The sequence below is a fragment of the Musca vetustissima genome, unplaced genomic scaffold (genome assembly GCF_032173495.1).
Source record: "Musca vetustissima isolate MV318-11 ecotype Yass unplaced genomic scaffold, APGP_CSIRO_Mvet_v1 utg33277, whole genome shotgun sequence".
Lineage (NCBI taxonomy): Eukaryota > Metazoa > Arthropoda > Insecta > Diptera > Muscidae > Musca > Musca vetustissima.
This window is the reverse complement of record NW_026881784.1, coordinates 202,797-216,009: the sequence shown is the minus strand read 5'-3', so window position 1 is coordinate 216,009 and position 13,213 is coordinate 202,797. Positions and strand designations below refer to the sequence as shown.

Sequence of the window (13,213 nt, the reverse complement as noted above, 5' to 3'; positions counted from 1 at the left end):
ACCGTTGGCGTAGTTTGGGTTCAATGGGTTTTGGTTGGTTGTTATAACGTGAAATTGGGTTCATTTGGGTTTGGTGTGGGTTTCGTTTAGGTGCGTTATCGGGTACATGTTTGCCATAGGTTCCTTTAGTCGCATTATAAATTACTCATTTACAATTTGTCTTGTATATGAATTAACAAGTATCGTGTTATTATTTTTTGAACATACTCGTATTTTATTAATATTATTTATAATAAATATAATGTAACATTCTGATAGTCGTGTTATAATTTTGTGATATGTACTTTTACACATAATTTTTGTACATAAATAAAATCCACAAGTCCTAATTAAAAAATAAGTTTGGCTATACATAGCATGTAATTATATGATAATTGTACATCATAAAATACTTAAAGGTCTACAAAATACATATTTTTATATGCTAATATGCCAATTATCAGGTATACAATTTTATGCGATGTATTCTTCAAGTTATTTGAATTTTATAGATGAATTACAAAGGGTTGTCTTTATCAATTATTATATAGTATGTGTTAGAATTGACGAATTAGATTTAATATAGTATTTAATATATTATGTCTGCTTCCCGTAGTTCTTCAATAATAGAAACTAACTCATTAGTATAATCATTATGCCCAGATTGTTGTAACTCCAGTAACAACTTTAATCTCTCAACTAATACGTTTGGATCATTCCAATGTTTATATTTCGGTTTTGCAAGGTTGAGTTTCATTAAGCCATTTCCACTATGTGTATCCCCAACCAATTGTTTTATAATATTCTTATATTTGTAGCCTCTGTTTGATTTTACTCGTTCATTAGGTTTATAGTCAACTTTGTATGCATTTGAGTCCAATAAAATTTTCTTATAAATCTCCAGTTCGGAAGCATCATAATTTGTTGGCTTTTGATGGAAGAGTAGTTCAAACAAGCCTGGCGTAAGCGCCCAATGTTGGTTTCCAATGATAATTTTTTCATTGTTAATTTTTAATGGTTTATCTCCGAATTTCCAACCTCCGTTTATATCCTTATGTGGACCATATACAGTATCCAGTTTGTTTCTTTGTTTCAAATATGAAATATTCATGTTATCATCATCGTCATCATTATTATCAGAATAAAATGTTTCGTCTCTTGTTTCATCATAGTTATTTGGTTGGTATTGTGTATAATCTGAATTGAAATCATCCTCTTCTGGTGTTTCATCTTCTTTAATTTCATGTATATAGCTCTTGTTAGGAGTACTTGTATATTCATGTTCCATGGAAACATCTACATTTCCAGTATTGTGTGTCAAATACTTAGGAATATTTTCTTTTTATTTGAACTAATTTTTGTAGCTCTTCTGTTATGGGTTTAAATGTTCGATTTAGTTCTGTCGTTCTAGCATCCTCTCCCATTTTAATGCTTTCGAATTTTTTCTTCAGTTCATTTCTGGAATGAACAAGTTTTTTCAACAACTGTTCGTTTTCCATGGTCTCTGTTATACTACTAAGACATGATTTGTCTATACCCTATAAATAGAGTTTTTTTCTTATTGATATATTCTAATAAATTAGTGTTGCCATATTATTCCTTTCATATATTTGTAGAGTTGTAGTTTTTTAGGTACATGACCGAATCAGCACAATATAAAACGTAACTAAGCATAATTTTAAATTAAAAAAAATCATCTCGACATTTCACATTTATACGAGAGTAGAAGATATATAAAATGCTAATCCCATTTATTAACAACTGTAAATACAACTTCTTTCATATATTGTATATATTTCCTATCCATTTATTCTTCAAATAGTACTAACAGTTTTATTTAGAATTTTACTTATGTACAAAAATTATGTGTAAAAGTACATATCACAAAATTATAACACGACTATCAGAATGTTACATTATATTTATTATAAATAATATTAATAAGATACGAGTATGTTACAAAATAATAACACGATACTTGTTAATTCATATACAAGACAAATTGTAAATGAGTAATTTATAATGCGACTAAAGGAACCTATGGCAAACATGTACCCGATAACGCACCTAAACGAAACCCACACCAAACCCAAATGAACCCAATTTCACGTTATAACAACCAACCAAAACCCATTGAACCCAAACTACGCCAACGGTTTTTGACAGTTTTACGTTCATAATATTAATTATGAACATGGAATGGGTTTTTATACAATAATTCTATAAACGCAAGTTTAAATTACAGCTGATGATTTTTATTTTAATTTATAATGAATATTAATAGGCATTAAAATTATAAATAATTTTTTGGCTTATTAGGTGCAATTCCTATGAAAACATTGAAATTGCTACCTAAGAAAGCGAGAAAACAAAAAATTATATTTGTCGCATATATGTTTGATACATTTTTATTTACCCCTAAAGTATGCACCCAATGTCTGCAGTGATAATCCTTTGCTCTATATTAGTTTATACATTAGATGTTTCTTATAGGAAATAATTAATACATATATGAGGTTTTCCTTTATCATCTTCTACGCAAAATCCTTTTCATAAGCATTACATTCCACAATTTTACTTTTAGTAAATGATTAGAAAGAAATATGTGAATATATAAATTTTAGAGTCATCCGATCACAATGCATAGAATTCCGTCCAATGAAAGTTTAAACTTAAAAAAAACCAAATAAAATCGCAAGGGGACAAATTTCTCAATAGTATGCAGGACTATATATTTAAATAGGCAACTACGAATATTGCTTCGTGCTTCCGTTTTTGTCGTTTTTTTTTCTCAAATAATGAAAACTCATTTTAACAAAGTCTTGCCACCAAATTTTTTCTTCTTTGTTCAAATTAAATTAACAATAAAGAGGACAAAATACGAAAATATATAACGTACAAAATGTAGTTTATTGTACATTTACTTTGTACGGAATTTCGTTAACAGTGGGTTTAAATTGTCAATTCCATTGCATATATGTCAAATAAATGCTCATATATATCATACCACATATTAAAAATAATATATATATAATATATATATATAATATATATATATATATATATATATATTCCTTTTCAACTAAATAATTTGTGAGGATGAGGCCGGGTAACCACTGTTTAATACCCAATCATCATTTTTCTACACATCGAAAAATTATGTAAACTAATTTCTTACAATTCTTGTATATCACAATATATAAAAGTGTACATTTTGTGTACATTTTCATAGTCCATGATGCTAAAAAATATCATGGACGATGAAATTTCGCACAGCGTATTCACTTTTGTTCACTTTGTTAGTCTCTGACCTCTTTTTGGTTTTACAGAAAGTACTTCTACACAGTAAAAAACTCTCTTATTTCCATAACATAATTCTCAAACACAGATTCCTTTAATATTAGAGTTAATCCTCGTTATCTACAGGCTGAGCCATTTGCTATACATATTTAATAAGTGGGTCTGCTAACCCAACATAAACCAAAGACATAAAAGTATAAATATACGGCAACTCATACGTCGACAAACTGCAATAGATGGCGTTTTTTCTGTTGTTATGATATATCAGCGAACAATGTTAAGCGTTTTAACCACAACATCGCAAGCATATAAAATGCAAATTTATATTTTAAGTGCAAATCTCTGATTTATTTAAGTGCAAATTTATATTTTAAGTGCAAATCTCTGATTTGAATCTCCCTACATGTGTTTTCATAAACTATTTTTTCAAGTCTTTTATGGTTTCTTTGTCTTTGCACAAACATTTAAATTTATTAAAAGTTTCCCTGAATATAGGAAAATATATATTTCCCTTTTCATTTTAATCCGTTTTCCGTTTCGTTTTCCTTTTAATATTTCAGTTGTTTAATTGCATTGCTGCTAATCTTGGTGTTACCTAAAGTTCATTGACACATTAAAAATAGAGGAAAAGAGGAGTGGAGCTAAACACATTATGCTCTTTTTCTCTTGAAACCAAACATTCCGAATGTCGATTGTCAATTTGTTCCTGCCTCTTCCCCATGCCCTTCGTGTCATAGCTCCATAAGAGTGCTAAATTCATAATGTTGTGGTTCGGTTTTGGCATTCATCAGTCTCTAAAATCATACAACTCCATGCGTCCGTCTCTTAATACCGCTGACCATTTTATCGATGCATGCATGTTGTTGTTGTTCCCTATTATCCGTAAAGATTGTTTGACATATTTGTCCCCCTTTCCCCCTGTAAATGTTTCGGTTAGCTCCACGCATGCCCAACATCCAAAGATGCTCGATTTAACATAAACACATTGGTATTAATATAAACATGAGTATCGTCAAACGAGGAGCGTACATATTCCTCTCCCCTTTTCCTCTTGTACCCAAACATTTCGTAAACACATATTTGTTCCTGCCTCTTCCCTTTTCACTCATTGTCATAGTTGCTTAAGATTGGGAAATTCATTATGCTGTGTCACATATTTGTGCCCAATAGTTCTTATCAACAAGTGTTGGGTGTACATATCCCCCTCCCCCTTTCCTCTTGTATCCTACAATTGATGCAGGCATGTTGTTGTTGCACCCTATAACCCATATATATTGCTTTGAATATATGTTGTTGTTATTCCCTATAGTTTGTTCCACATATCTGTTCCCCCTTCCCCTTGCCACATATTTGCCACCCTTTCCACGCATGCCCAACACTCAACAATGCTCGATTTAACATAAACACATTGGTATTGATACGATCAGAAATAAACATAACTGCGTCTGTCTCTTCATGCCTCTGACCATTTCTATCGCTGACCATGTTGTTGTATGTTTTTCCCTATAGTTTGTTCCACATATCTGTTCCCCCTTCCCCTTGCCACATATTTGCCACCCTTTCCACGCATGCCCAACACTCAACAATGCTCGATTTAACATAAACACATTGGTATTGATACGATCAGAAATAAACATAACTGCGTCTGTCTCTTCATGCCCCTGACCATTTCTATCGCTAACCATGCTGTTGTTGTTGTTGTTATTCCCTATATTTTGTTCCACATATCTGTTCCCCCTTCCCCTTGTAAACATTTCGGTAAGCTCCGCGCATGCCCACATAGTTTGCCATCCCTAATATTCTTAAACCGAACGGACACACACACACACACGCACACACATTGCCATACTCAAGGTCAAGAGCGCGCCCACACACGTCGATCAACACAGTTTGCGAACGGAGACACACACACACACACAAACACATACTTTGCCATACTCAGAACGGAGGATCACACACACACACACGCACATACATAAATTGCCATACTCAGAACGGAGGATCACACACACACACACTATTTGTAAACAAAAGCGCACGTGTTCACACATACACGGACGGACAGACGATTTGTTTACTGTAATTTGATACTTTAATGAGTTTTTGACCATTTTAATGACTTTTGGCTAATCCTTTGTATTTTAAACCATACATCCTTATTCTACTGATGTCGACTGTATTTTAAAATACATATTTTGTATATAATAATTGCTCTGTTTCCGAGACCGCAAAAAAACTTCTTTTTAAACGAATTCTATTGCGATTTTCCCTTTATAAATTTATAAACAAACAAATGTTGCCTCTTTTAGAATACCGAAACAGATCATAAATAACAAAATGCCTGTTCCAGAATCTGCAAAAATTTGCAACTTTTTACTGCGATAACAATGTTTACTTTTCGATATCGAAAAAATACTTAATATCTATATGATTTTAACAGGCCAATGAACAATTTAGTTTAGCGTAAAACCCTCGAAATATCAGTTTTAGATCTAGTCTATTGGTAGATGACATTATTCTATTGAACGTTTTAAGTGTGTGTGTGTGGTCTTGATGCTATATGTATGTATTTAATTTAAAAATATTACTACTTTCAGGGCGTCTATTCAAAACTTCTCACCATATACAATCACTTGGAAGAATATTTCAATTCATCGTTGCCACTGAAAAAAATTGATGTAATTGCAATACCAGGACTTTCGTTGATGCAACCGGCAGACAATTGGGGCCTTATAATGTTCAAGTAAGTTATATTTCATTTTATACCCATATAAAATCAAACAAGTAATTTAAAAGTATATGAAAATAGAATTTATGAAAGTAATTTCTTTTCATATATATTTACATGATAAATATATATATATATAATCTTAATTACAATTGAGAATAGATAAATTTTGTTTTGATTTTGTACCATTAAACAATTAAATGGATGAGTAAAAATAAAAATAAATAATACAAATAACAGATTTTTTTGCTGTTATTCATTTATTTTCTATTTTCCATTTTTATTCAGTAAATACTTACTGGAAAAGTAAACGAATATACCTATAAGTATTACTTTCTACCAACAACTTTTTATGTGGTTGTTGTTTCGATTGTTGCACAACAACAATTGCTGTCTACCTTATATTATTATACCATCACAGTAAAAAAAGTTTATTTTACTTTTAATACCGAGCCGGTGTGCATATATAACAAATCCAAAAAAGAATTAAATCTATTCCATTATGGAATACTTTTAAGATTGATTGAAAGAGAGACAATGAGAGAGGGAGAGAATTGTTTATTATTTTTTAGAGCATTAAAATAACACCAATATGTATTACGGCTTAAACCTTTTTGGTGTTAAAATAAAACCAACATATTTATATTAAATACCTAACTAGGAATTAATTTAATGTAGAATAAGTTATACACCGAACTAAGTGTTATTCTTATTCTTAATAAGAATTTGATTAATACTATTCGGAATGTTTTATATTCTCGAATTGTTGTTATTTCAATACCCAACCAAATGAATTGTATGCTAAAAGGATGTTGTTATACCCTTCACCACACTGTGGTGCAGGGTATTATGTCTTTGTGTATATGTTTGTAACAGGCAAAAGGAAACGACATAGACACATGACTCCTTTTGAGAATATGCATAGAATCACTTTCAAGTCCATTTATGCATATCCATCCGTCAGTCTGTCTGTCCATGTTAAATTGTAAACAAAGTACAGGTCGCATTTATGATCCGAATTGGATGAAATTTAGCATAGGTCACTTATTTGGTCCAAGGACGAACCCTATTGAAATTGAGAAAAATCGGTTTAGATTTAGATATAGCTCCCATATATATTTTCGTACTTTTTAAGGTAAATGATGTACCAAAGTCCCTATATATCTTTCGATTTGCACAAAATTTGGTACAGCGTACTAAATTAGGTCTAGAATGATGTGAGTTAAGTTTCCTGAAAATCGGTCCCGATTTAGATATAGTTCCCCTATACATTTTCGTCCAATTTAATGTAAATGGTGTACCAAAGTCCCTATATATCTTTCGATTTGCACGAAATTTGGCATGGCGTAATGAATTAGGTCTGGAATTATGTGTCTTAAGTTTCCCGAAAATCGGTCCAGATTAGATATAGCCCCAATATATATATATATATATATATTCGTCGGATTTAATGTAAATGGTGTACCAAAGTCCCTATATATCTTTTGATTTACACGAAATTTGGCATAGCGTAATGAATTAGGTCAAGAATGATGTGTGTTAAGTTTCCTGAAAATCGGCCCAGATTTAGATATTGCTCCCATATATATTTTCTTCTGATTTTATGTATATTGTGCATTTGTGTGTCCGATTGCCACACAATTTTGTACAATGAACTGTGGCTAAAGTCTCATTGAAATCGGTTCAGATTTTGATATAGCTTCTACATATATATTTTCGTCCGATTTTACACAAAATTGACACGCACTGAAGTTAGTATAACCTAGAGGTTGGATATAAATGCTTCAACAAGGTGGGTCCAATCGGCACAAATTTTTGCACTACTTACTGAAGTTACTATAACATAACGTCTGGAAAATTTAGTTGAAATCGGTATGTATATAATTTTTTTCCCATTGTAAGAAGCAACCCTATATCTGACCAAATGAAAAATTTAGTATAAGTGGCAGAATGTTTATGGATCCATTTTAATTTCTATAAAATTTTATAAATAAAACAAATTATAAATAAATCAAATTTAGTCGTTAGTTGTTTAATATATATTTCATTTATTGTATAAGAACATAAATTAAGTAATACAATTTCTATACAAGGAAAGTTCAAAAGTCGGACGGGGCCGACTATATGATACCCTTCAAATGAAATCGAGTAAAATTAGGCAAATCTATATTAGCTCCCATATATAAATCTGAACCAATTTTCAGGATACTTAACACACATCATTCTAGGCCTAATTCAGGTGCAAATCGAGTGACATATAGGGACTTTGGTTCACCATGTACATTAAATCGGACAAAACTATATATGGGAGCTATATCAAAATATGGACCGATTTTCTTCAATTTAAATAGGTCCAAATAAGTGACTTGCGCCAAATCTCATCCAGATCGGATTATAAATGCGACCACCTGTACTTTGTTTACAATTTAATATCAACCGACGGACAGACGGACGGACATGCATAAATCGACTCAGAAAGTGATTCTATGCATATTCTCACAAGGAACCATGTGTTTATCTCGTTTCCTTTTGCCTCTTACAAACATATGCACAAAGACATAATACCCTATACCACAGTGTGGTGAAGGGTATAAAAAGGAAAGGAATCAAACAGATTTCTACTTACCTTCTTAAAATGTATGCTGCTGATTGTTGAAGTAGTTTCTTCAAAGCAAAACTCTAAAAAAACAACAACTACAGGAACTGTACTGTGATATTATTCCTGTCAGCTCCTCAAAATCAATGTCGGCACCGTCGCGATCTTTCACCACAAATGCTCTGCCTTCTACATTAAGATTCAGCTTGTTTACAACATTGAAAACATTATTTAACAAAGTATTTCATTGGTAAACGCTTGTAGGCATTACTCACTTGAAAGTGTTTCGGAGTGAAATCCTCACTTTCTGGATCAGAAATCTTAATTATGTAAAATTGTCCACAACTTTTAACTTTCACGAACATTGCTTTTTTTCTTACTTTTCTTTTTCTTCTTTTATTTTTCTTTTTCATCTTTTATTTTTTTTCTTCTTTGTTTTTAAACTTTAAGGAAAACAATTTTTCTATGAGAAAAATTTAATTCTTTTTTGGTGTTAAAATTGAACTAAAAGTAATAAACTAAAGAGAAACAAATTCCTAATTCCTTCTTTGGTGTTATATTTAAACCAAATGTAATAGTTTTTTCTTTTATGGAAATAGTTATATCCAATTTTGGTGTTATTTTTATACCCAGTAAGCATTAAAAAACTCTCAAATGTCTCATGGTGGTAAAACAATTCCCTGAAGTATTTGAATTTGTACCATATGGTTTAAAATATAAACTATTTTGGAATTAATTTTAAGTTTAATTCCAGAGAAGTTTAAATTTAACTCCGCTAAATTTAAAAATTAATCCAAAACTTTTTACTGTGATGATATCTAATATATTTCATCTGAAACGGCTGAGCCGAACTTTGTTTGTGGATTCCTTAAGTCTAAGAATACCTTTGGAGATATTTTTTATAGCAATAAGTAAATAGTAAAAAAACGTCATAAATTTTTCTCATAAATTTATTTATTTTCTAATTTTTGGTTTTTTATAAATTTTAACTAATAGGCGCAAATGTAACCCTTACACTGAATATACATATGACATACTTTAAGTTCGATACATAACATAATACATAATTTGTTAAAAAAAGAACAAACTGTTCGAAAATTACAAAATTCAGATCAAAATGTATTATAGTCCACAAAGGCATGGGTGTTACTTCATAACATTGGAACATCCAATGCTTAAATAACTTCTTGGAATTTGGAACTTCTTCCGCATATGCATCACATATTTTTGCCATATGTATGTGTGTGCCTCAATATCATTCATAGTTTTTGTTTTTTTCTTTTTTTAAGAGAGCGCGAACTTCTTCAACCCGGCTATTATCACTTGGCACAAGAATTGATTTATCAATGGCTAGGGTCGTGGGTTACGCCCTATTGGTGGGATGATGCTCATGTAAACAAGGCTCTTGCGAGTTTTTTGGCCGCGAATGCAGTTTTCGAGGTGCGTTTAAATCCTGGGAAGCGTAATCTTAACGGGTCAAGCATCTTTACTGTTAAAAACATCTTATTTTGTTTAATTAAGCACGTTATAATGAGAATTTCGTTATGTTTACAGATTGACAATGGGAAAGAATTCAATGGAAAATACCCAATGACTATTTTGTACTCCCTTTACTATGAATTTAGTAAGAGATATCCACACTCGCGCATTACTGGCATGAAACAAGAAACAACTTCATATAAAACTGAACTAGTCATGAGAATGCTAAACTACACATTAGGTGATAATTTGTTCCGAGAGGGAATACGGAAATTTATAGATGAAAATAAATTCGGAACATTTCGAGAACATGAATTGTGGGACACGCTTACTAAACAGTCAGTCCTTGATAATACTCTGCCACCGGGATATAACATATCCGAAATAGTGCGGTCATGGGTCATTAAGGATCGCTTACCTGTCGTAAACGTTCAGCGAAATTATGGCGATAGAACTGCCCTTGTAACACAAAAGATCTACTTGAGGGAACGACCCCACGACGTCCCGGAAAAAGATAAAATGCTATGGTGGATTCCACTTGTAGTCGCACAAGAAAACGATTTAAATTTCTCGAGTACGAAACCAGTAAAGTGGCTTGCAAACACGAAGACACAACAATTGGAGGATTTGCCAACTGACGACGAATTTATTATAGTTAATCCTGAGGAAATAGGCCCTTTCCCTGTAAACTACGATACGAAAAACTGGAACTTACTGGCAGAATTTTTGCAGACAAGAAGAGGCCTCAGTGTTATTCCTACGTATACAAGGTAAATATTGATAATCGGCACGTGAATATTATGTCTGTGATTAAACCATTTATTTGTTGTAGAGCAAAACTATTACATGATGCTTGGAATTTGGCATATGCCGGAGATCTAAATTTCGCAACGGCATTGAACATGACTCTTTTCATGAAGCTGGAACGTAATCACATTGTGTGGAATCCTGTATTTACTTTTATAGACCATATTGGGAGACACATCGATATTTCAAAAATTCATGAAACGTTTGAGGTACGAGTTTTGTTGGTGTATATATGTATATTAATTGTTTGCATTTTGTTTTTGGTTTGTCTTTGTCAAGTCTTCAGTGATTTTTACAGCATTTTTCTTTGACTACATCTGCTGACATGACAAAATTTAACAAGATATGTAGTTGATCATCTAAGTTTTTAGAAGCTTTCAATAGATTCTAATATTATTCATATTTGCATATTGATATTCACATATTGTATACCGTCCAATTCAAAATGATTAAATCATGTTTTTTTTTGCATTTTCAGTCCATTTTTATTTTATGGATCAAAAGAAATATTCAAAAAATAGACAAATTAATTCAAATAAATATGGTAAATTACACTGTGCAACACAAAAAATAATTACCGGGAAATTCCAAACGATTATAAAAGAGGGGCTAAAAAAAGAAGACACGTGTATCGGCCTTTTTGCCCCCCCTAAAAAGGCGGGGCAATATTTCCCCTTTTCAAGTATTTTGATAATTTTCGAATTATGATTTCTTGAAATCCTTGCATTTTAGGTATATAGTGTATTCGGCAATATTACTGATAAAATATCGAGGAATATTTGGTATGCAACTTTAACCCTCAACCGACTCATTAAAGGGGTCTTTTCGGTCCCCTTTTCCAGGAGTGATCCACTTCAAGTCTCAGAATAAACTATATATTTATATTCAATAGTTTTTTAAGAAATTTACAGTATTAAATTAACTGAAGTCTGCAAAAAAATTGTTGTAATTATATATAATTTTATAATGTAAATTTCTTAAAAACTATTGAATATAAATATATAGTTTATTCTGAGATTTGAAGTGGATTTTGACGTACAATATTTTATTCTTTGACATTATATGCCTAAAATTAAGTTTCATGTTACTTTAATGCACTTTGTCGAAAAAAATACTGGGAAATGTCTTTGAAAAAAAAAATGTAAGAACATTTTGAATTTTTGGTTCATAATGTATGACTATATATTCGGTATATATATTATATGTACAGATTTCTCTTGTTCAGTGACTTAAGCTAAAAATTGATGAAGAATATGTTTGTCCCTTATACTATCCTTATAAAACGACATCTTGTGGGAAAAATGGGTAAAAAGTAGTAATATGTACGATATTAACCTAAAATGAGTTTTTGTTTATTTAAGATTTTTGACGTTTAGGCTGATTTTTGAGTTTTAGTCTATGCTGAGTCTTATAGTAAAACTTTATGGTGAACATTTCTGTAGAATATTCTGAGCAGCTTTAACCCCGTTTTTAACGAGTTTTCAATCACTCCTGGAAAAGGGGACCGAATATTAAATACAAGTTCTACTAAAAAAATTTTTGTTGTTATTTAATATGATCTTACAAATGATTTCAATGTTTGGAAAAATCGCAAAAAATCCCAAATGATCTATTGAGAAAGCCGGCATCTTTCTTTAAAACTATTCGCCAATGTGTTTATTGTATCCAGCACCAAATCAAAGCCAGTCAGGGTATGTAGACTTCTAGTTGAGTATAGCCATGGTAGATTGTAAATAATTTTGAGTATCTTATTTAGTACTTCACCGGTTAGAAACTGTTTTGGAAATGAGTTTCTTATTTCCAAGACTTTGTTCAGATTTCCTGTTTATTGGAGGATACATACGTCTGGTGATTTTACTGAGTTTGTCCACTATAAATGGAATGTGATATTTAAAACTTAATCTTGTATCTGTCCACTCTACTGTGCAGTTGTTAAATATTAATGACCGTTGTGGGACAAAACACGATTTGGACATTCTTGTAAAATATATAGCTTCAGTTTTATCATGGACCAGTAAAATTTTCCATTTGAGGAAAAAAACCATTAAGTTCCTGTCGCATAAAAATCTGAACAAAATATCAGCAAATATAAATGAGGAGCATCCAGTTGGTGATGGCATGTTAGAAGTAAAAATATTATATAAAATAGGCGATAAGCATCCTCCATTTGTATTCATTACATACATATACATACACATATATTCAAAACTTTTTACATGGAAGTTCTTCTACACCTTATAAGAACTTTTGAATTATTTTAATGAGTTTCGTGGGAAAATTAAGTTTCTTTAATTTATGAAGAAGTCGGTTATGCCTAAGAGAGC

General features: G+C 31.4%; 1 protein-coding gene across 1 annotated transcript in view; it reads left to right on the top strand.

Annotated features, from left to right (window-relative positions):
- Positions 1–13,213, top strand: part of LOC133327784 (aminopeptidase N) — a gene marked incomplete at its 5' end in the record, with an annotated part of 36,449 nt that overhangs the window by 7,595 nt on the left and 15,641 nt on the right. Inside the window, 4 exon segments of the mRNA XM_061536321.1 lie at positions 5,877–6,022; positions 9,893–10,043; positions 10,158–10,852; positions 10,915–11,098. Of these exon segments, the coding sequence (XP_061392305.1) occupies positions 5,877–6,022; positions 9,893–10,043; positions 10,158–10,852; positions 10,915–11,098 (1,176 nt within the window).